This window comes from Syngnathoides biaculeatus, chromosome 17, assembly GCF_019802595.1.
Source record: "Syngnathoides biaculeatus isolate LvHL_M chromosome 17, ASM1980259v1, whole genome shotgun sequence".
Taxonomy (NCBI): Eukaryota; Metazoa; Chordata; class Actinopteri; order Syngnathiformes; family Syngnathidae; genus Syngnathoides; species Syngnathoides biaculeatus.
Window position 1 is genome coordinate 23,190,373 of NC_084656.1, and position 20,616 is coordinate 23,210,988.

Sequence of the window (20,616 nt, forward strand, 5' to 3'; positions counted from 1 at the left end):
TCCGGCGTCACACATCTCGGATGTTTTGCTTTCACGTTAGCTCGTTTGTTCCAGTCGGTGCGCGAAAGTTTCAAAGGTACCGACTTCACGTTGACTCAAGAGCAGGTTCATGACTTAGTTCGGGTTGGTTACTTCATTCACGAAAGCCTAGCTAGTTAGTAGCCCTTGGGTAGTCTGAAATGCTCATAAGTTAGCTGCGAGTTAGTGGTTGAGGATGGTAGCTAGGATGTTAGCTAATGCAGCAGTCGTGAGGATTTTTATCTCTCTGGCAGAGAAGTTTGTTCTGAAGCAGAATAAAGTCCCAAAGACCCTCCAAACTTTGAACTTCATCATTTGAATATTCATATAAAACGATACTGCGATATACACGCTCCTATAATAACATTTCTGCTTTCGGGGTGTCAAAACCTCTCGAGTCTGACGACGTCGCCACCTGCTGGACACGAGGAGAATGCGTGCGTGCCTCCGAGCGGAACCGCGCACGCGCGCGCACGCACGCCGCACGCGGGCGCGCCTCCAGAGGCCAACATGGCGCGCCGGCCCCATCTGGACTTTCCTCCGGGAGGATTCGAACTCGCCCCCCGGACTCCGGCCACAGTCTTGCGGCGGAGGGGCCCCGCGTGAGGCCCGCGGAGATGGAAACCGGTCCAACTTCTCGGGACAGCAAGGTCGGGGACGACGTGCACGCGCGGCAGCAAACTTGCGATCGGTCCACAAAGTCGTCATCGTCACCCTCCAGTTCACGATGGTTTGATTTTGAGATATTTTGATACATTTTCTGCATTTATGGCAACTTTGCTGTTTGATTGTTTTGTTTCTTGCTGTGCGCGCAAACTGGATGTGTGACGTCACGATCCCCTCAACAATTTGCTAGTGCACGTGACTCGCCACGAAAGGCTTAAAAAATGAGAAATTTGTCACTGGCGACATTATTAATATGGACCATTATGTACGTCGATTACGATCAATGCGAAGCATTTTTGTCGTTATTTCCTAACCCGTGTGACATATAATTGCATTATACTTAATGGAACTGAATTTCAATTCATGGACATCCATTTTCTGAGCCGCTTATCCTCACAAGGGAGCGAATCCCAGCTGTCAACGGGCAGGAGGCGGGGCACACGCTGAACTGGTCGCCGGCCAATCACGGGGCACGTAGAAACAGGAAACCGGTCGCACTCACAACCCCACCCACGGGCGACGCATGTTTTGCGGGGTGTGGGACGAAACCAGAACCCACCCGGTCACGGGCAGAACCTGCAAAGTCCACGCAGGCGGGGCCGGGATTCCAACTCCGGTCTCCGTTATATAGCAATCGATTGTTGTCATATTTGTCATTTTTTTGTCCTCTAGTCCTCAAAGGGAGGTGATGAGTTACTGATAGTCATAAAAAATATCAAGTATGCAAGTAATGTGCACACGGCACGATTCCCGCTCAGTGATATCTGCCCTGCGGCTGAGCGGCGACCGGTTCAGGGCGTCGCCCCCCCCCCCCCCCCTTCGGCTCCGGCTTTCCCGTCCGTGACCCTTGTGGGGTTGAGCGGCTCGGATAATGGATGTATTTGAACTTATCTTTTCAATTCATTCATTTTCCCACATTCTTAACTGTAAAAAAACAAACCGACTTTAAGGAAATCTTTCAAGGTCAGCTGTCGTTTTCCCTCCTCAGTCGTCGCTCCCCCCGCGACCCCGCCCGTCATCCTCTTCGCCTCGGTCATCGTCGCCGGGCGACGCGGGCGAAGGGGCGGGGCCGCCGCGGGGCCGACACGACGCCCGCCGCTGCGAGGAGGCCTGCCGGAGGGGCGACTTCGCCCTGGCGGCGCGACTGTGCACGGAGGCCCCGGCGGCGGACCCCCTCAACTGCGTGGCGTACAGCGCCCGCTCGGCGGCCCACGTCGGCCTGGGTCGCTGCCGCCGGGCCCTCGCCGACGCCGACGAGGCCCGCGACGTCAACCCCAAGTGGACGCAGGTACGCCCCACCCCCGCTCGTCTGACCGAAAAACTGAAACCGGCGGGGCGCAAACTTAGCTGGTAGCCATTTTGGGAGGGTCCCGTAAAAGTAGCGCTTCAGACACAAGTACTGCAGTTCTTTGCTGGAGGAACTTTGTTGAAATAAGTTCAACTTAGTTCAGAAAAAATACCCCTGCGCCATCCTCTCGTGGTAGCTTGGCGCCGAGGAACAAGGTTGAAGTCAGTTGAGGAAGTACAAAAGGAGAGCTTTGCTACCAACTCGAAGGATTTGGGTCCTCAGGAACTCCGTTGAAGTCGGTCGAGGAGCTTCGTTTACACAAAGGTAGCACTTTGGCACCATCTTCTGGTGGTGAAGACTGAGGAGAGTTGATGAGCTTGATTGAGACAAAAGTAGTGCCTTATTCCCATTTCGTGCCACATCGGCACCAAGGAACTATGTCGACGTGAGTTTCAGCTAGACAAAAGTGTTTTGCTGCCATCTCGTGGCATCTGGTCACTGAGTACCTATTTTTAAGTGAATCGAGGAGCTCCGTTTGGACAAAAGTATCGCTTTATCGCCATCTTGTGGCGTCCGTCGGCACCTTTTTGCAATTACTCAATGAAACTGGACTGAATCGGTTACATCTGTAGCACGGGCGGGCACTCGTTAACAACACCCACGCGACACAGGTTGACCGCCGCTCAGTCTTGCGCGGCTACGCTAACTAGCCTCCGCGCCGATAACATATCATTTTCGGTTGCGCGGCCTACAGCGTGAATCCCGATGACCCAATGAAATGTGACAACAGGCCTCATTATCTGCGACTCGCTGACGTCCCTTTTACGTGATGGTCACGGACGCCGGCGGTGTCGTTAAAATATCACAATAATTCAATGAAATGATGCGTCGGGAGTGACGAGCTAACTCGTTGTCGTTACGCTTTCCTTCCCTCTGAGGGGAACCATTAAAACATTTCATCGTCTCATCATAGTTACATAACTTAATGAACTCGTTTTGGAATCAGAAATCAAGGGTGATGGGTTTTTCAGCTATTATTCATGTTTGTTAAACAAATTTATGCTACACTATATGACAATTTGAAATTTTCACAAGAACCACTGAAGTTGACACACTAGATTTGCCTTTGCGGGCCGCACAAACTCATGTGGCGGGCCGGACCCGGCCCCCCGGGCCTCGGGTTTGACACCGGCGCAAAAGTCACATCGCGGAATGTACAAGATGGCGCCCGTCGTCGGAAAAAAGTCAAGTGGAAACTTTGGAGTGATTTCTTCTTCTCTCCTGACCTCCGCTGCGGCGAACACGCCCACAAGGGAAAGCGGCCTCTGTTATTGTCTTTGGGGGAAAAACAAAAAAAACAAAAACGCACTTCCGTCCATTCTATGTCACAGAGGAAGGAAGTCGAGCCACACACACAGACACGCACAGTCGGGAACGCATACCTCGTAACCCGAGCCTGTCATTAGCGCCGGAGCGGCACCGCGTTGCCAGCGCAATGCGGGACGTCGGTCCGGCTCTCTCGGCTAATTCTGGACTCCCGTCAGGGGAAGCGGACGACCGGTTTCGTACACGACCTTGAAGTAAATTCATGCGTCCGTTTTATTTGGAGCTCGTCTTCACTGCAGCGGCGGGTTCCGCAAACTTCAATGACCTTTGACCTCTTTCCACCAAACGTAATTTAAAATTTTCCTGCAGCTGGTGACATCACCACCACATCAGCCAATCAGAGCTCACCTGCGGCCGGTCGCCATTGCCGAGCACGACGTTCACTCGGACCCGGTCTGGCAATTTTGTAACGTGAATCCTGACCCTGCGTGGATCTGGGTGGGTGTGTGTGGGACGCAGTGGGCGGGGTCAGAGTATCAGGCCAGCCTATCAGGTTTCAGCACCCGTCTCGAGCGAGCGGCCAGGTGACGCCGCGAGCGTGAAGTCGCTTTGGCCTCGGAAGCGGACGCCGTGACGTGTGAGCGCGACATCGGCGAACATGATGAAATGGCAACCGCGCAGGAAGGTCAGTCCACGTCTGCTTCGTCGTCATCGAATGGGCCTTGAGACACATTGAGAATGTTTCGAGAGCCGCCTTTCGGAAAAATGATTTCCGTTGGACTGTTCCCGGTAAGGAGTGAAGTCAAGTTGTAGTCTGGATCGGATCACAGTTGACGTCACGTGGTTGTCGGCTTCGGGGTCGGAGTCGGCGTCAGGTCCCGGTCGGCGTGAGGTCGTAGTCTGGATCGGATCACAGTTGACGTCACGTGGTAGTCGGCTTCGGGGTCGGAGTCGGCGTCAGGTCCCGGTCGGCGTGAGGTCGTAGTCTGGATCGGATCACAGTTGACGTCACGTGGTAGTCGGCTTCGGGGTCGGAGTCAGCGTCAGGTCCCGGTCGGCGTGAGGTCGTAGTCTGGATCGGATCACAGTTGACGTCACGTGGTAGTCGGGGTCGGAGTCAGCGTCAGGTCCCGGTCGGCGTGAGGTCGTAGTCTGGATCGGTTCACAGTTGACGTCACGTGGTAGTCGGCTTCGGGGTCGGAGTCAGCGTCAGGTCCCAGTCGGCGTGAGGTCGTAGTCTGGATCGGATCACAGTTGACGTCACGTGGTAGTCGGGGTCGGAGTCAGCGTCAGGTCCCGGTCGGCGTGAGGTCGTAGTCTGGATCGGTTCACAGTTGACGTCACGTGGTAGTCGGCTTCGGGGTCGGAGTCAGCGTCAGGTCCCGGTCGGCGTGAGGTCGTAGTCTGGATCGGATCACAGTTGACGTCACGTGGTAGTCGGCTTCGGGGTCGGAGTCAGCGTCAGGTCCCGGTCGGCGTGAGGTCGTAGTCTGGATCGGATCACAGTTGACGTCACGTGGTAGTCGGCTTCGGGGTCGGAGTCAGCGTCAGGTCCCGGTCGGCGTGAGGTCGTAGTCTGGATCGGATCACAGTTGACGTCACGTGGTAGTCGGCTTCGGGGTCGCAGTCAGCGTCAGGTCCCGGTCGGCGTGAGGTCGTAGTCTGGATCGGATCACAGTTGACGTCACGTGGTAGTCTGCTTCGGGGTCGGAGTCAGCGTCAGGTCCCGGTCGGCGTGAGGTTGTAGTCTGGATCAAAACGCAGTCAGCATCAGGTCCGACTTGGCTCCCGCACCAGTCGGCGTCAGGTCAAACTCCGCGTACGGCGGGACCCGAGCTGTTCTGTGATTTCGTAACTAACCATGCAGGATGTCGACACGTACCACCCTCTGCAGGCCTACTTCCGGCAGGCGGTGGCGCTGCAACACCTCGGCCGTCACGGGGATGCCCTGGCGGCGTTCGCCTCGGGCGTGGCCCAGGACCCCAAGAGTCTGCAGCTTCTCACGGGAATGTTGGAGGCTGCCATGAAGTCGCCCCTTGGAGGTTAGCCCGTCTCCGACTTGACCCCGCCCCCCAACGCGGGAGCTGACGGCCGTGTTGTCCGCGCCGTCCTTCCTCCAGAGTCTCTTGCGCCCACCTACCGCCAGCTCTGTGCCCTGAAACTGGAGCGCAGCCCCTTCATGGTGGTATCACTGGTTGGCCAGGAGTTGCTGACGCACGGGTTCCACGCCGCCGCCGCAGAAGCGCTGGAGGCGGCGCTCCGGATCGGCACGTGCTCGCTGAAGATGCGTGGCTCCGTCTTCTCGGCGCTCAGCGCGGCGTACTGGTCGCTGGGCTGTACGGAGAAGAGCCTGGGCTACATACAACAAGACCTGGATGTGGCCCGCACCTTAGGTGAGCTTTAAGTCAAACCTTGTCAGCGTTGGGTCATAATCAGTATCAGGCTGTATCACAATCAGTTCATAGTGAGACTCGGTTCAGAGTGAGAGTCATGTGACGGTCAGCATCAGGTCTCAGTGTCAGGACCAGGGCAGGTCGTATTCTGCGGTCACGTCGTAGTCACTTTCAGGTCCGGTATTTGGGCGGTGATAAGATGGCAAATGTGAACTTATGCCTCCCCGACTTTTGCGCAGGTGATCAGACGGGTGAATGCCGCGCCCACGGCAACCTTGGCTCCGCCTTCTCCTCGAAAGGCAGATACCGAGAGGCGCTGGCCTGTCACAGGCAACAACTGCTTCTGGCTATGAAGCTCAAGCACAAAGAGGTTTGTGGTCACATGGCCAGCGCTTGCTCGCGTTCTGAATGTTAGCGTGCTCCTAATTTAGCTGCTAACGTATGGGATCAGAATTTTGCTGATTTACATGACGTGATACATAGCTGTCATGCTAATGTCTCTCTTAAGGAAATAGCTGAAGTTACCAGAAGTAGCTTGCTAATCGTGGGGGTTGTTATGACTTCAGGCGGCGTCCAACGCCCTCAGCGGTCTGGGCCACGCCTACACGGCCATCGGCGACTACCCCAACGCGCTAGCCAGCCACAAGCAGTGTGTTGCGCTGGCCAGACAAAATGGTTGCCGGCTCTCAGAGGCCCGGCAGCTGGGCAACGTGGGGGCCGTGCGCGCCGCCATGGGGGACGCCGCCGGTGCCTTGCGTTGCCACCAGCAACATTTGGATATCGCCAAGGTGCGAATCGTCGTCAATCTTCTGTCCTGTAACCGAATGCAAGTCAGCCAGCTGAATTTGAGAAAACAAAAAAAGCCGAGGAAGTGCACAATGTTAATGTCGCTCACTCACTCACGCGGCACACTCACAAACACGTCTGAGCATTAAAAATGGTTACCATATAGGTAGTCCTACAGTATAGTCCACCTACTGTATAGCAGTGACAGAAAGTTCCGAGACCAGGTAAGAGACTTGAGAGAAGATTCTGGTGCTGACAGTCCAGACAAGTCCTGAGTGATGGTCCTAGTCCCAGGAAAATGGTGTCATCCTAAACGCGGGTGTTATCCGGGTTCTCTCCTCAAGAGAAGGTTGTAGTCTTGAGGTTTTAAAACGGTCCAGTAGTCCGAATGTAGTGATGTTTGTAGTCCTGAGAAAAGGCACGAGTCCAAACAGAATGGTCCAGTCCCAGATGAAAGTTGCAGAGAATGTTTTAGTCTCGAGAAAAGCTTCGAGTCCCGAGAGTGAAGGTTCTCATCCTGAACTCGGGTTTTTCTTGTAGCGCCTGAGTTTGAGCAGCAATACCTTTGTGCACTTCGTTTCGGTTCTTCGTTTTATGTTTTTCCATGAGTTGACGCGCGTTGGTTTACGGGGAAAGATCTGTCACATCCGACGTGGCTGACACGGCGAGGTGTCGAGCAGTCAGGCGTGTCACAACGTCTCGTTTTGCCAGAGTTTGGAGAACCGGCGCGAGGAAGCTCGCGCCTACAGCAACCTGGGCAGCGCGTACCACTCTCAGCGGGACTACGACAAAGCCGTCTCGTACCACGAGCGAGTCCTCCAGCTGGCTCGGGAGCTCGGAGACCGAACCGTGGAGATGAGGGCCTGCGCCGGCCTGGGACACGCCGCCCGATGCACGCAGGTCGCCCTTTCGGCAACGTCACGGAATGCCGCGTCGCTCGGGTCGTCCGGGTCACGTAATTCCGCAAAAAGTTGAACGGAGGCGACGGGAATTCCTCTTGCTTGTTGTGTCCTGGGGGGGGCGTCAAAGACCTACTTTCTTCTCCCGGAAAATTCAGAGTAACGGGAGAAGAGAGGAGGCGCCATAAAACGGGAAAATGTGCGGTTGGTTCAAGAAAAAAAAGACGGGATATTTCCAAAAGAAAATCATAGTAATATCCTCGCATGAATCATAATCTTACAAGAATATAGTTTTGTTTTTAAACATTAAAACGTCATCCTCTCCCCAAAAAAACCCAAAGGCTACCCTCGTAAGACTGCAACGTGAAAAAATAGGCCTTTATTCTAACACTATTACAACTTCTTTCCATGCATACTGGGACAATTCTCATATTTCATGAAAAAAAAAAAAAAAGGAGGTCTCGAGTGAGCACCTTGAGAAAGATCACTGAGGGGACTACTGACTCCAGGCCCCCAAAACGCGGAACTGAAGACGGCTTTGTGGTCAAAAGGGCCCTTCCGCAACCCAAAACCAGCCGTCTGGCCTCCTTTCAGCATTTGCGGATTTGGCCACAGCGTCGGGCTCATGCATGCGTACGCATTTGTGGTGCTCAGGACCTGGACGCGGCGCTGAGGTTCCACCGGCGGCAGCTGGAGCTTTCCGAGGAGCTGCAGGACGCGGCGGCCCGAGGCCGAGCCTCTTCCAACTTGGGTAGCTGCTTCTTGCTAACTTGCGATGCGAAGACTTCAAAGGGTCCGCCAAGATCACCTCGCTCACGTGATCGCTGGCACGCGGCTCCTCCTCCAGCCAATCAGCACTCATCTTTTATTCTTTCAATTTCACCAACTTGACACCATCATCACCATCTACTTGACTTGGACTCGGTACTCCTCAGACTCATTTTGACTGCAATCCCGTCTCCTTCCATTTTTGTACCGCTGGAACCTTGACTAAGTTGACGACGTTCACTTGAGACTTCCACTTATGTGACTTCCTTCCGTGACACAAAAACAACTGGAAGAGTTTTCAGACGAGGCAGCAGGATGTGTGCCGCACAAAACACAACCCACCTGAAGGAACTTTGCGTTTTCTCTACGCCCTCTCAGGCATCATCCATCAGATGCGGGGCGATTACAAGCTAGCGCTGGAGCTGCACAAGGCCCACCTGACCTGTGCCCAGGAGCTCGGCGACTACGCCGCCCAGGGGAGGGCCTACGGCAACATGGGCAACGCTTACCACGCCCTGGGCCTCTACGAGCAAGCTGCGGGCTTCCATCGCCAGGAGTTGAACATCTCCCTGGAGGTGAAGCCCCTCGGAAGGGGTCTGCGGCGGTGCTGAGGAGCTTTTGCGTTGCCGACTGACAGACTGAATGCGTTCCAGGTCAATGACCGAGCGTCCCAGGCCTCCACGCACGGCAATCTGGCGGTGGCCTACCAGGCGCTCGGCGCTCCGGAGCAGGCCCTCCAGCACTACCTGCGCCACTTGACCATCTCGCGGGAGCTTCGCGACATTCAAAGTGAAGCCAGAGCTTTAGGCAAGCCAGACAAACGCATCAGACGAAAGGAAAGGACGCTTTGTGTTTCTCTTCCTTCCATTTTGTCATCTATATTCCAGCAAACTTGGGAAACTTCCATTGCCGCAGAGCCGACTACACGCAGGCGGTGCCGTACTACCGCCAGTACTTGCTTCTGGCTCCCAGCCTTCAGGATCTCGAGCGTGAGGGAAACGTTTGCCACAACCTCGGCTACGCCTACTTCTGCCTGGGACAGTGCCAAGAGGCCATCAGGTCGAGACTCGACTTCAATTGTGCAATCCAGAGTGTTTCTTCGTAGTTAGTTGGCGCGGGGGCGGTCGCGGGGATCTTTCCCGGTGGCAGATCCAGATCCAGCAGCCTGCAGTCAAGAAAAAACAGTTGGTGATTCGATGTTGAAACCGTGACAAAAAAAAAAAAATTGACATGTTTGGGGTCGGGCTGCCAGTTTCACAACCACCACGAGGTTCCGTTTCGCGAATGCCTAGATGGCCGAACCCTTTGGCTTCTGCCATCTGGAAGTCTGAGTGACGCCGTGGTGAATTGCCCTATCAAAGTGTACTTTCAATCTATTCCCCACTGGCCATCTTTCTTCTGGTCCCCAGGCAGTACGAGCAGGGCCTGGCCTTGGCCAAGGACCTGCAGGACAAGGTGGCCCAGGCCAAAGCTTACTGTAACCTAGGCCTAGCCCACAAAGCTGTGGGCGACTTCAGGAGAGCAGAAGATTGTCAGCGATGTCTGCTCCGGATAGCACAAGCTTTGGACGACACACGGGTAGACGGCCATTTTTGGACTCTTTACAAAATCCCAAGTTGAAGAACAATGACAAATGTTTTGCGTTGTGCAGGCAACTTTCAGGGCTTTGGGCAACCTTGGAGATGTTAGCGTTTGTCTGGAAGATCTTCAGGGAGCTAACAGCTTCTACCGGCAGCAGTTATCTTTAGCTCAGAATCTGGCGGATAACAAGATGGAGGCGGATGCCTACGCGGCTCTCGGATCACTTCACAGGTGAGAAGTTCAATGAACAACTTCAACTTCGATCCTTCTTATTGGCGGTCTTGAGGATAGCGGTTGTAAGGAAGGACCGGTGCAAGTTTAGCGCTTGAGTGCTGTTGGTCGTAATGGTGCCGGTGTCTTTTTTTTTTTTTTTTCATTCTACTTTTGGGGCCAAAAGGATTCAGCGTGGTAAGCGAGTGCGCCCGGGGGCTCCTCGGAACTTGCAGGCTTGGATCAGTCAAGTTGCTGAACAGACCTATCGCGAGGGTCCACCGGCACCAGTACATCCGTTCTTGTGACTTTTAGCTTCATAAACATCAAATAACACTTAAAAAAAAATACGTATTGGGGCGGAGCAATAACATTTGACTTCACTTATGAGAGGAAGGTTTATTAGATTTCCGAGTAAATCGATTTACGTATTTGCTAAGTGACTGAATGAATTGAAAATACAAAAAAAAGTTTGACAGAAGCTTCAACAGCTTGATGACGCAACCGCATGAACGGTGTCCCAAAACTATTCGTCCTTTGACCCAGTGAATTCTAAAGTCCACTATGTAGAAATCTTGATCCAGCGATGAAGGCGTCCAAACAGTCCCTGTGTCAGCGTCCGACCCGCTGTGCCCACGTTCAGGTTGCTCGGCCAGCTGGACGCGTCCTTGTCCTTCCACAGCCAGGAGCTGACCCTGCGCAAGGATCTGGGCGACCATCGGGGGGAGTGCCACGCCCTGGGTCGCCTGGCCGGCGTACACATGGCCCGGGGAGACTCCGGCACCGCCCTCCTGTGCTACGAGGCTCAGCTGAGCCTGGCGCAACGGCTCGACGACGCCCGCCTGGAGGCCCAGGTCCACGGCAACATGGGCGTCGCCAAGATGAACACGGGCTACTTTGAAGAGGCCGTTGGCTTTTTGGAGGAGCAGCTCGCCATGTTACAGCAGCTGAGTTCCAGAGAGGCCATCCTGGATCGCGGAAAGGCTTACAGCAACCTTGCAGACTCTTACAGCGCTCTGGGAGACTTTGAAGAGGCAATCCGGTGCTACGACAAGGCCCTGACGGTGGCTCAAGGTCTCAAGCGAGTCCGGGACCAGGAGAAAGCCTACAGAGGACTTGGCAACGCTCACAGGTACCTTGGAACTCGGTCTAGTGGCATGCTTGGCAGTGTGCTCTCCAAGCGCCGTTCACGTTTCCGTAATTGTGTTTCCGGTCCTTGCGCGCAGGTCTGCGGGCAACCTCCAGCAAGCTTTGGTGTGCTTGGAGAAGCGGCTGGTGGTGGCCCACGAGATGGGCGGAGCAACGGGTGGGAAGGCACAGGCCTACGGCGAACTGGGCGCCCTGCACAGTCAGCTGGGGAACTACGAGCAGGCCCTGTCCTGCCTGGAACACCAACTTAGCATCGCTCGCTCGGCCGGGGTGAGCAGCGGTTCGACGTTGGTGGCTAAAGTGCAAAACTATCCTCGTAGCTGTCACTCGACGGAGCGAACAGGCAACAGGTTTTCACACGGGTGCTTCACTTTCAGATCTCGGCAGTAAACCTCACGACATCGGGCTCGCAGTTTTTCCTTCACTGCACTTAATCGTCACTGTTTTGGCCTTTTGCGACTCACTTTAAACCTCTCGTCCATCTTTTCACAGGCCGAGGTTGTGCCGTGGGGAAATGATTCGCATGCTCTTGTCTGGCGTTTTTGCCTTTATCGACTTCTCCCTTCTCACAACGCAGCAATAATTGATCGTAACTCCAAAGTCTCTTAGTTGGGCCCCTCACGTACATGTCATTTAGAATCCCGGCTCCTGCAATCAAGGCAACGCTGTTTTCCCCATCAGGATGAATCTCTGGAGGTGGAGGCCAGCGACGCCATGGGTGGAGTTTACCAACTGATGGCCGACTACAAGACAGCGCAGCAGTGGCACCAAAGAGCTCTGCACATGGCAGAGCAGAAGGGCTGCTCGAGGAGCCAAACCCGAGCCTGCGGAAACCTCGGAGTGACCTACGAGGCTCTGGGCAACTACGAGAGGGCCCTGGTTTTCCAGGAGCAGCACCTTAGCATGGCGGCACAGACCAACGACATGGCGGCCAAAACCGTGGCGTACGGGAGCCTGGGGCGGCTCCACCACGCACTGGGCAACTACACGCAGGCCGTCGTGTACCTGCAAGAAGGTGATCCGGACCTCCCTCATCACCTTTGTCCAACAGCTTTCCGGCCGTGTGTGGAATGACACCCTTGACCGATACCGTCACCTGATAAAAATCCTTCCGTTTGTCCGGAACGAGTGAATGATTGCCAAATCAGCCTTTCGATTGCTTTCAGGACTGCGCCTGGCCGAGCAGCTGGTTCGCAGAGAAGACGAGGCCAAGCTACGCCACAGACTCGGCTTGTCTCTTTGGGCTCAGGGAAACCTGGAGAAGGCCCAGCACCAGGTCTGTAGCTTCCAAGCTACAGTGGTTAGCGTAGCAACGTATGACTTGTTGACGGTTGTGGGTGTTTCAGCTGTACCGAGCATCGGCGCTCTTTGAGAGCATTCGTCGCGAGATGCAGCCCAGTCCAGACTACAAGCTCTCCCTCTTTGACCTGCAGACCAGCTCGTACCAGGCTCTCCAGAGAGTCCTTGTCAACCTCGGTAGGACGTCATCTCCGCGCCCTGGGGGGCCATGCATTTGCTCCCTGGGTCTTCAGTAGGGACTTAGCCGACTTGATTGCACTACTATCGCATTGAAATGATTGAAAAAAAATATTAGTCCTTTACAAAAACACAACAAAAGTATGTGACTGCGCCTTGCACGTCATCTGGAGCAGTGAATGAATGCAATTTGGTCTTGCAACATTCAGCAGAGAAGGCCTCTCTGCTCACCAGTTTGCCGCCCGTCCACAGGTCGCTACGAGGAGGCGCTGTCCGTAGCGGAGAGAGGCCGAACGCGGGCCTTCGCCGACCTCCTGGTGGAACGTCAGAAAGGACGCCGGCAACCGGAAGGTTCAGACCAGTATGCTCCAGTTACGGTGGAGCACATCAGGGAGACTGTCAGCTCCCTGAAGGCCGTGGTGCTCTACTTCTCAGTGGCAGGAAGTTTCCTGTATAGCTGGCTGCTGGCTCCTGGTTCAGGTGGCAGAACATCTCACATTTGACATGGTCTTCAGCCCTTTTTATGGCTCTCACCCCCACCGTCGCGCTTCCACCACAGGCGTCGTCAAATTCAACCAGGCTTGTCTGGGAGCTGATGCGCCAGATTTCCAAGATGACGGATGTGGGAGCTCTTTCGACAGCGGTCTCCTTCCTCTGGAGCGGTACATCTCCAATGCTAGAGAGGTTCTGGGAGTTGACGGATACCTCAGCAGGTGACAAATCACACCAAGTACACAATTTTACACCTGAACCAAAAACAACTGGAGAATGGCCGTGTTTGCCTGAATTTAGTTCCAAAGTTCTTCATCAGAACTGGTAGAGTTTTGGAGGACTCCTACTTGCGTGTCCCTTGGGAAGTCCTACGGGGGGTGCTCCGGGAGTATGGGTCAGTGGACTCCCTGATATGGGCAATTTGGTCCCTGTGCGACCGGTAACAAAGTTTGCAATTTGGCCTCCTGCTCAGAAATGAGAGAAGAATGAGGCAAGACCTCGGTAGCCCGACCGAGGGACGCAGTTCCTGCATCGGTCTGTCATGCTAAAAAAGAGCTGAACTCAAAGGCGAAGCTCTCAATTTCCGGTTGGAATCATGTTCCCACTCTCAGCTGTGGTCTGGAGCTGCAGGTAGTGACCGAAATAAGAGGACAAAAGGAGTTTGAGGGGCTCATTCCTACCAGATGCTCGTCATCGAGTTCATACTGTAATTCATCATTGCAAAATATTTCCCAGCAGGCTTCATGCAGGCAGCGAGACGGAGAGCGAAGTAGGAGACGTTCCGCAGCGACATTTTGACCAGCTCAGTGAAAAAATGAGCTCCGATGACGATCCCAGCGGCTACCTGCGCATGCTATCGAGGACCGACGTCTTCAACAGGTGGCGCCTCCCTTTAGCTGCTTGCTTAGCATGCTAACCTAGCGAGCGAGTTTAGCGGTGTGCCTACACGACACTGCAGTGCAGTGCAGAGCATGCTAGCAAAGGGGCTTTCCACTATCCCCTCGCACACGATTCTTGCCCGGCTCTTGTTCGACCTCCGCAGGTGGTAAATTTCTGGGTCCCGATGCCGTACACGTTAAATGTGCTATTGAAAAGTCGGCTTAGACGGGCTGCGTGAAAGGGGTTTTCTGCCTCGCGGTTGTCAACAGAAGCTGTCGCAGCGTCAGCAGCGTCAACAGCCTTCCTTCGGTGAGGGACGGCTCGTCCTCGCCTCCCGGCCGGGCGGCTGCCGGGCGTTCTCCTCTCGGCGCCCTCTACGACTTGCTCATAGCGCCGATGGAGGCGGTAAGCACGCATGGAAAGAAAAGTTGTTGGATCATTTCGCGCGCTCACAAATTCTAAGTAAGTTTCAAGTCTTAGCCATCAAGTTTCAAACAAGTCCGAGGTGAAGTCAAGTTGCTTGAGTCCCCCACGACTGATGTCTGATAGGTGTGTCATTTTTGTTTTGCATCAGGCCCTGCTGCACGGCAGCGGTCCGTCAAGCCTTCGGCGGCAACTGGTTCTGGTTCTGGAGGGCGACTTGTATCTGGTTCCCTTCGCCTTGCTCAAAGGCAGCTCGTCCAACAAGTTCCTCTATGAGATTTTCAGTCTGCTTTGCGTGCCGTCATTAGCGAGCCTGCGAGCGTCCAGGAATCATTCCCACCCCAGCGGGCCCTCGTCTTGCCGGGACGGGGGCCCAGTGTCCGCCGTGGTGGGGCCGCCCCGCCTGCCGCCCGGCCCGATGCGCCGTTGGTTGTGGGGGCCGCTGCCTTCGGCCCAGGATGAGGCCCTGCGCCTGGGGGAGCAGCTGGGGTGTCGCCCGCTCACCGGCGTCAATGCCACAAAGGAAGGTGCCCTCGCCGCCCTCGCCCGGGCGCAGTGCGTTCACTTTGCCACCCACGTTTCCTGGAAGCTGGCGGCGCTGGTGCTCGCCCCGGGTCGTGAACGGGCCACCGCCGGGGAGGAGGACGAGGGTCGGCAGATGATGGCTTCACGTGGAATGCGCCAAGATCCAGGGAAGAAGGCTCGTGAGGATGAGGACAGCGAATGTGAGAGCGCGGCCAGCAGTCCGCCGCTTCAAGATTTCCTCCTCACTGCGGCGGACATCTTGGAGCTCCAACTGAGCGTCAAGCTGGTGGTCCTCAGGTTGGTGTTCAAGGTCTTTTTCAGAGGATTTTCAAATGAGGGTATTCAAACCAGCAAGGGTTATTAGGGTTTTCTGCCAGGAGAAGTGGTTTTTCAAATTCGGTTTTCAGACTAGGGTTAGGGTTCCGAATCTAGGTTTCACCTCTGGGTTAGGGTTTCTCACACTGGAGTTAATGTTTTGAATCCTAATCCCGGCCGGAAACCCTCATTGAAAAACCTATTGCTAATGTTATATGCTAACCCCGTCTTGAAAACCTCGCCCTTGTTTGGACCCCTAAATTGTAAATCCTACCCCGGTTTTAAAATGTAATTTGAAACACCGAATCCGTCGTGAAAGCTTGACCCTGGTTTGCAACCCTAATCCTGTTTTGAAAACCTAGGCCTCGTTCGAAAAATTCAAAGTTGGACTTGGGTTTCGAATTCTGGTTCAGATATCAAAGTAGCGTTTCAAGACAGGGTTGGGTTTTAATGTAGGGTCTGAAGACAAGGTCAGGGTTTGAAACACGAGTGGAGTTTGAAGTTTCCCCTCCTCCCCACCTCCCAGGTCTTTCACCGAGTCTGGCGTCCGGGTGACGTGTGACGGCTTGTTGGGGCTGAGCGGAGCCCTGCTGTCGGCGGGCGTCGGATGCGTGTGCGTGTCCCTGTGGCCGACTCCGCCCCCCGCCTCAAAACTCTTCATGCAGACTTTCTACGCGGCCTTGCTCCACGGCGCCCCCTCCAGCGCCGCGCTCAACGACGCCATGAGGACGCTCCACAACACCGAGGACTTCGCGCACCCCTCGAACTGGGCAGGTGACTGAGCACATTTCACGCCACAGATACCGGACCACCTCGCTTCAAATCCTAAACCACATTGAAACCTTAACCCGAATTTAAACCCCCACTGGATGACTTCAAGCCCTCAACCTTAATCTTGGTTTGAAAGCAAACTAATTTGAAATCCTTACCTGACTTTAAAAGATGAACCCTGACTTGATACCCGACCTTGGAATCCTCGTGGTAATTTCAAAACCCTGACCGGTTTTGATACGTTAACTTAAAACCTTAGACTTGCCTTGAAACCTTATTTTGAAACCTTAACCCAGGATTGGAATTCCAATTTATGCCACGTGATGGATCAAGTCTATTGAAGATGTGTTTTTTTTTTATTCTGCCGGCCTCTGGTGGCGTATTGCAGTAGTGCACCCACCCCGCCGGCTTCAGGCTCGCCCTCTTGACGATGTCGCGTTTTTGAAATCCAAACCCTCGCTACGCTACGTGTCGTCGCTCAGGTTACCTTGTGATCGGCGACGACGTGAAGGTGAGCGCCCCCAAGTCCGTGGGCCGACAGGCCTTGCGGGAGGTCCTCCGGCACCCCGACCGGGCCAGGGACGCCCTGAGAGTTCTTCTCCACCTGGTCAGAAGTCAACACACCCGCCACGATGCACCTTGGCACCTGTCTGATCATCCGACGGCACAAATATGATATTTGGCCTTCTCTGTTGTGTGCAGGTGGAGAAATCTTTGCAGCGCATTCACGGCGGCCACAAAAACCCGATGTATACGTTGCAGGACAGCGTGGACAACAAGGTTTGTGCAAGTGTGTGTGTGTGTGTGTGTGTGTGTGTGTACACTCAGGACGACCTTCACTCGTCCGGTGCCTTGCTGTTTAAAGGTCGGAGGTGTTCCCGGCTGGCGACCTCTGCTGTCCGCGTTGGGTTTCCGTTTGGACCTCGGCGGTTCCGCCGGCCTCCCCGCGGCCATCTTCTTCCCCACGTCGGACCCCGGAGAACGCCTGCAACGCTGCAGCCTCACCATGCAGGCCCTGCTGGGTAAGCGGGGGCTCAAAGTCGGGTTCCGCTCTCAAATGATTGGCAGGGTTTTAAAAGAAGCGGCTCAAGACAAGGTTGGCTTCACAAACGGGGGCTTGCAAGCCAGGGTTTGGCTTTTCAAACCAAAGTTCTGGTTTCAAACAAGTGTTAACGTTTCAACGGAGATGCTGCAAGATGATTACGTTCTGTGCGTGTGTGTGTCGAGGTTTGAGCGCTGCAGCGTTTCGGGCTCTCTGCAAACTGGTGTCAGAAGGCGAAGCAGCAGAGCAGCTCATCCGCAAGGTGACCTCCGCTTGCCTCGAGGATCCGTCCGAATGACTTTCCTTAAGGCTCCTTCTCAGTTTCTGTCCTTCGCCGTTGCCCTGGAACGACTTTCCTCCCGCAGCTGCGCCAGGTGCTGCCGGAGCTGCCGTCAGCCGACGGCGAGCGCGAGCCGCCGTCGGCCGCCGTCCCAACGTCCCTCGGCGTGCGCGTGTGGAGGCTGCCCGGTTGCCACGAGTTCCTGGCCGCGCTGGGTAGGAAAAAAAAAAAAAACCAACACAAGGGCAACGATGCGAGCCAGAGAAGGCATCAGAACGGATCATAATAATGTGTGGCAGGCTTCGATCTGTGCGAGGTGGGTCGGGAGGAGGTTCTGTTGAAGACGGGGAAGCAGGCCAGCAGGCGCGGGATCAGCTTGGCACTTCAGTCCCTCCTGGGACTCTTTGGTGAGACCACCTCCATGGCGTGTCCCAGAATTTTTCTGTGTCAAACGGGCGTACGGTGGCGACCGGTCCAGTTTGAGCGGCGAGCAATTCAAGTTAACTCGAACCAAATACAGGTTGACAGCGGCCCAATTCAGTTTGACCAAAAATAAAAAAAAAAATTGAAATATTCCACCTACGTGGACTGCCACCCAAACCTGATTGACGGTCCAGATTGCCTGGCAATCAAAACAGGTTTACTGGTGTGAAATCCGGGTTGAGTCCAAGCCGGTCCCGTTCCAGACTCCACGGACCTTCCCGATCTTCTCGGCTTGCACGGCACCTCCTCTCTGGGGTCCATCCCGTCCTCCCCGTTGGGATCTCAGCCGCCAACTTTTGCCACCTCGCCGCCTCGTCCGTCCTCCCCGACCGCCGTCCGCCGGGACGCCCTGTCCAGCGACGCCATCTCCGTCTACAGCCTCAGCTCGCTCACCTCCTCCCTCGGCTTCCTGTCGCGGCCCGAGCCCGCCGGAAGCGACGTCGTCAGTCAGTGCCCCCGGTCCCGGGAGGGGGCGGAGACGCCTCGCCGCTCCAGGCGAACGACCGATCGCGATGAGGACTACCGGGGCTACGCCATCATCAGCAGCGAGCCTCTCGGGCGAGGTGACTCTGACACACCGCCTGCGGGACACCTCCGGACCAGGGACGGCGGCGGGTCAGGGTCCGCCACCACCTCCACCTCCACGCCGGTGTCTCCAAAGAAAGCACCGCCGCCAAAAGTCCCCCCCAAGCCGCGACACAAACAGGAAACGTGAGTTTTCCACTTCGTCACGACGCACTCAAAGCTTCTTTCACCCGCACCAATTCACACAGGAGCTGAGGACCACTGAATGAATAAATCAATAAATCCAGATAATTATTTGGGGATTTTACTTGTAAAGTGGTCTCGGGGACTAAAGGGTTCAAGTGGGATACCTGGCATCCGGAAAGTATTTGCAGCGCTTCACTTTTTCAACATTTTGTCTGTCCTCATCGTTTTCCACAGAGCAACCCAAAAAGGGCTTGAGATTGTTTTCAAGATTTCTGGTTCTGATCCAGATGCTTCCCTTTGTAGTTCATCTCCTCAGAGGGGCGTGGCGGCAGACGACGGGAAGACGAGCTGCTCCGAGTCAGACCGCTCGAGCACGGAGACCGACAGCACCGTCAAGTCCCAGGAGGAGCGGAGGACGGCCCCGGGACAACTGGACCCCCGGGAGCTGGCCCGCAAGATCCTGGAGGAGACTCAGGGCCACATGCGAGCCGTGGAGAGCCTGCAGAGGGCGTCGGGGCGGCGCTCCCTCTCAACGCCCACCACCCCGATTCTGAGCAGGGGTGCGCGGGCCTTTCAGCCCTCCGAGACCAGCGCCTTCCGCAGACCCCTAAGGAGGACCGGTCCCGGCGCTCTGCCCCTCAGTCCTCTCCTGCCCAGACCACCTCGCCGCTCCTCCTCCCTGCAGAAGCTCGTGGCGCCCTCGTCTCCCAAACATTTCACCTCGCTCGACGAAGCGTCGCACCTCAAACCTTCGCCTGGCATCGAGTCCCACCTCCGTCCGCTTCCCGGCGACTCTCACCGCAAGCCTTCCCCCGCCCTTTCCGCCTCCCCCGGGGCCGAACCCCGACCCAGAAGCTTCAAGGCGGCCCGCCGACACGAGGGCGCGTCCCCCGCCGGCCTTCTTCCGGGAAAGAAAATGAGCACGGTGAAAAAAGACCTTCTGGGTTTGCTGGACCTCTCGCCGCGACCTGAGCCCACCGAGGTCCCGGATCAAGTCCGCCGTGTGGACACGAAGGCACCCGCCGCTTCCAAATCTCCAAAGCGCACCAAATTCCCTGCTGGCAGGACGTTTTTTCCCTTCTTCTAAGTGTTGGCGCCGGCATCTTAATGGTTGCCATGGTGACTGTTTGGACCTGATGTTCCGAGAAGGATGCTGCAGAAGACACGAAGATGTGATGTGATGTGAAAAGCTTTGGTTGCTAGGCAACAAGGGTGGGTGTGAACGTAGTAAACAGGAAGGATGAATTTTGGTGGACGCTCTCAATTTGTCGGTGAAACATATTTTGGGGACCAGAATATATCGTATTATACATTACTGAGAATAACAGCATCATTTTTCCTATATTCTGTAATTTATTACGCTTTGCAGTTATTATAACATCTCACATCTGTTTAATAAAAACAAGTCAAGCTATAAATTTGAACATTTTTCCAATGTCTAAAATAATAAATGGCTTCCTGTAAATTCATAAGTACTCCAAGGATTTGACTCGTGTTTATGGTTCGACATTCACAAATTTGTACATTTGCCGACCAATCGTCCGTTATTTGTTTTTTGTTTTGTTTGTTTGTTCGTTTCCTCTCACATCCCTAAAACATGCATTGTCGGTGAATTGATGACTCTAAATTGCCCGTAGGTGTGCTTCGAGTGCCTTGCGATTGGCTGGCGACCAGTTCAGGGTGTACCCCGCCCCCCCCTGCCCAAAGATAATTGAGATTGGCCCCAGCACTCCTGCAACTCTTGTGAGGATAAGCGGCTCAGCAAATGGATAGCAATGGCAGCGTGGGATCAATTCCCGCTCAGTGACGGTGTTGACATCTGACTGGCGACCAGTTCAGGGTGTAGTCTTCCTTTTGCCCGAAGCTAGCTGGGATAAACTCCAGCTTTCCCGCAACCCCTTGTGAGGATAAGCGGCTCGGCTAATGACGTGACATGACAATCTAGGGAATGATACTTTTTGCAGAGTTTTGCTATTTGCGAGTGAACTCGGTCGCAATGCCAACCTGGTTTTGAAGCACAATAGAAAAACATAATTTCCAACTTGTACCTGTGTATATTATATATATATATATATAGTTCCTCTATTTTTGTACATTTTTGTTTTAATGAACCAATATGCTAATCTTATTATCAG

The 20,616-nt window shown here is 54.8% G+C and overlaps 1 protein-coding gene across 7 annotated transcripts; it reads left to right on the top strand.

Annotated features, from left to right (window-relative positions):
- The first annotated feature begins 496 nt into the window (after positions 1 to 496).
- On the top strand, positions 497 to 19,936 carry ttc28 (tetratricopeptide repeat domain 28). Of its 7 annotated transcripts, none has more exons than XM_061801395.1 (32): positions 497 to 668; positions 1,673 to 1,972; positions 5,193 to 5,340; positions 5,419 to 5,691; positions 5,931 to 6,061; positions 6,258 to 6,479; positions 7,189 to 7,377; positions 8,031 to 8,127; positions 8,523 to 8,719; positions 8,798 to 8,951; positions 9,032 to 9,203; positions 9,554 to 9,722; positions 9,796 to 9,956; positions 10,618 to 11,067; positions 11,162 to 11,354; positions 11,766 to 12,099; positions 12,251 to 12,360; positions 12,431 to 12,560; positions 12,813 to 13,040; positions 13,120 to 13,273; positions 13,788 to 13,931; positions 14,201 to 14,336; positions 14,506 to 15,176; positions 15,721 to 15,968; positions 16,448 to 16,572; positions 16,668 to 16,745; positions 16,831 to 16,987; positions 17,193 to 17,269; positions 17,373 to 17,502; positions 17,587 to 17,694; positions 17,974 to 18,481; positions 18,785 to 19,936. In XM_061801395.1, exons 1-32 carry the CDS (start codon positions 636 to 638, stop codon positions 19,566 to 19,568), a joined length of 7,011 nt encoding a protein of 2,336 aa, XP_061657379.1. In that variant the 5' UTR covers positions 497 to 635; the 3' UTR covers positions 19,569 to 19,936. The 7 variants fall into 7 exon arrangements, with proteins under 7 accessions (XP_061657379.1, XP_061657376.1, XP_061657377.1 ...); XM_061801392.1 differs by having other exon boundaries at positions 498 to 668; positions 10,579 to 11,067; XM_061801393.1 differs by having other exon boundaries at positions 498 to 668; positions 10,579 to 11,067; positions 13,791 to 13,931.
- The last annotated feature ends 680 nt before the right edge of the window (positions 19,937 to 20,616 follow it).

Bases quoted from the DNA above. Each gene is read 5' to 3' on its own strand.
- ttc28 (XM_061801392.1), top strand. From the start codon at position 636: ATGGAAACCGGTCCAACTTCTCGGGACAGCAAG. The intron at 6,062-6,257 runs GTTTGTGGTCAC...TTATGACTTCAG, and splicing joins TGAAGCTCAAGCACAAAGAG to GCGGCGTCCAACGCCCTCAG. The intron at 16,573-16,667 runs GTCAGAAGTCAA...TGTTGTGTGCAG, and splicing joins TGAGAGTTCTTCTCCACCTG to GTGGAGAAATCTTTGCAGCG.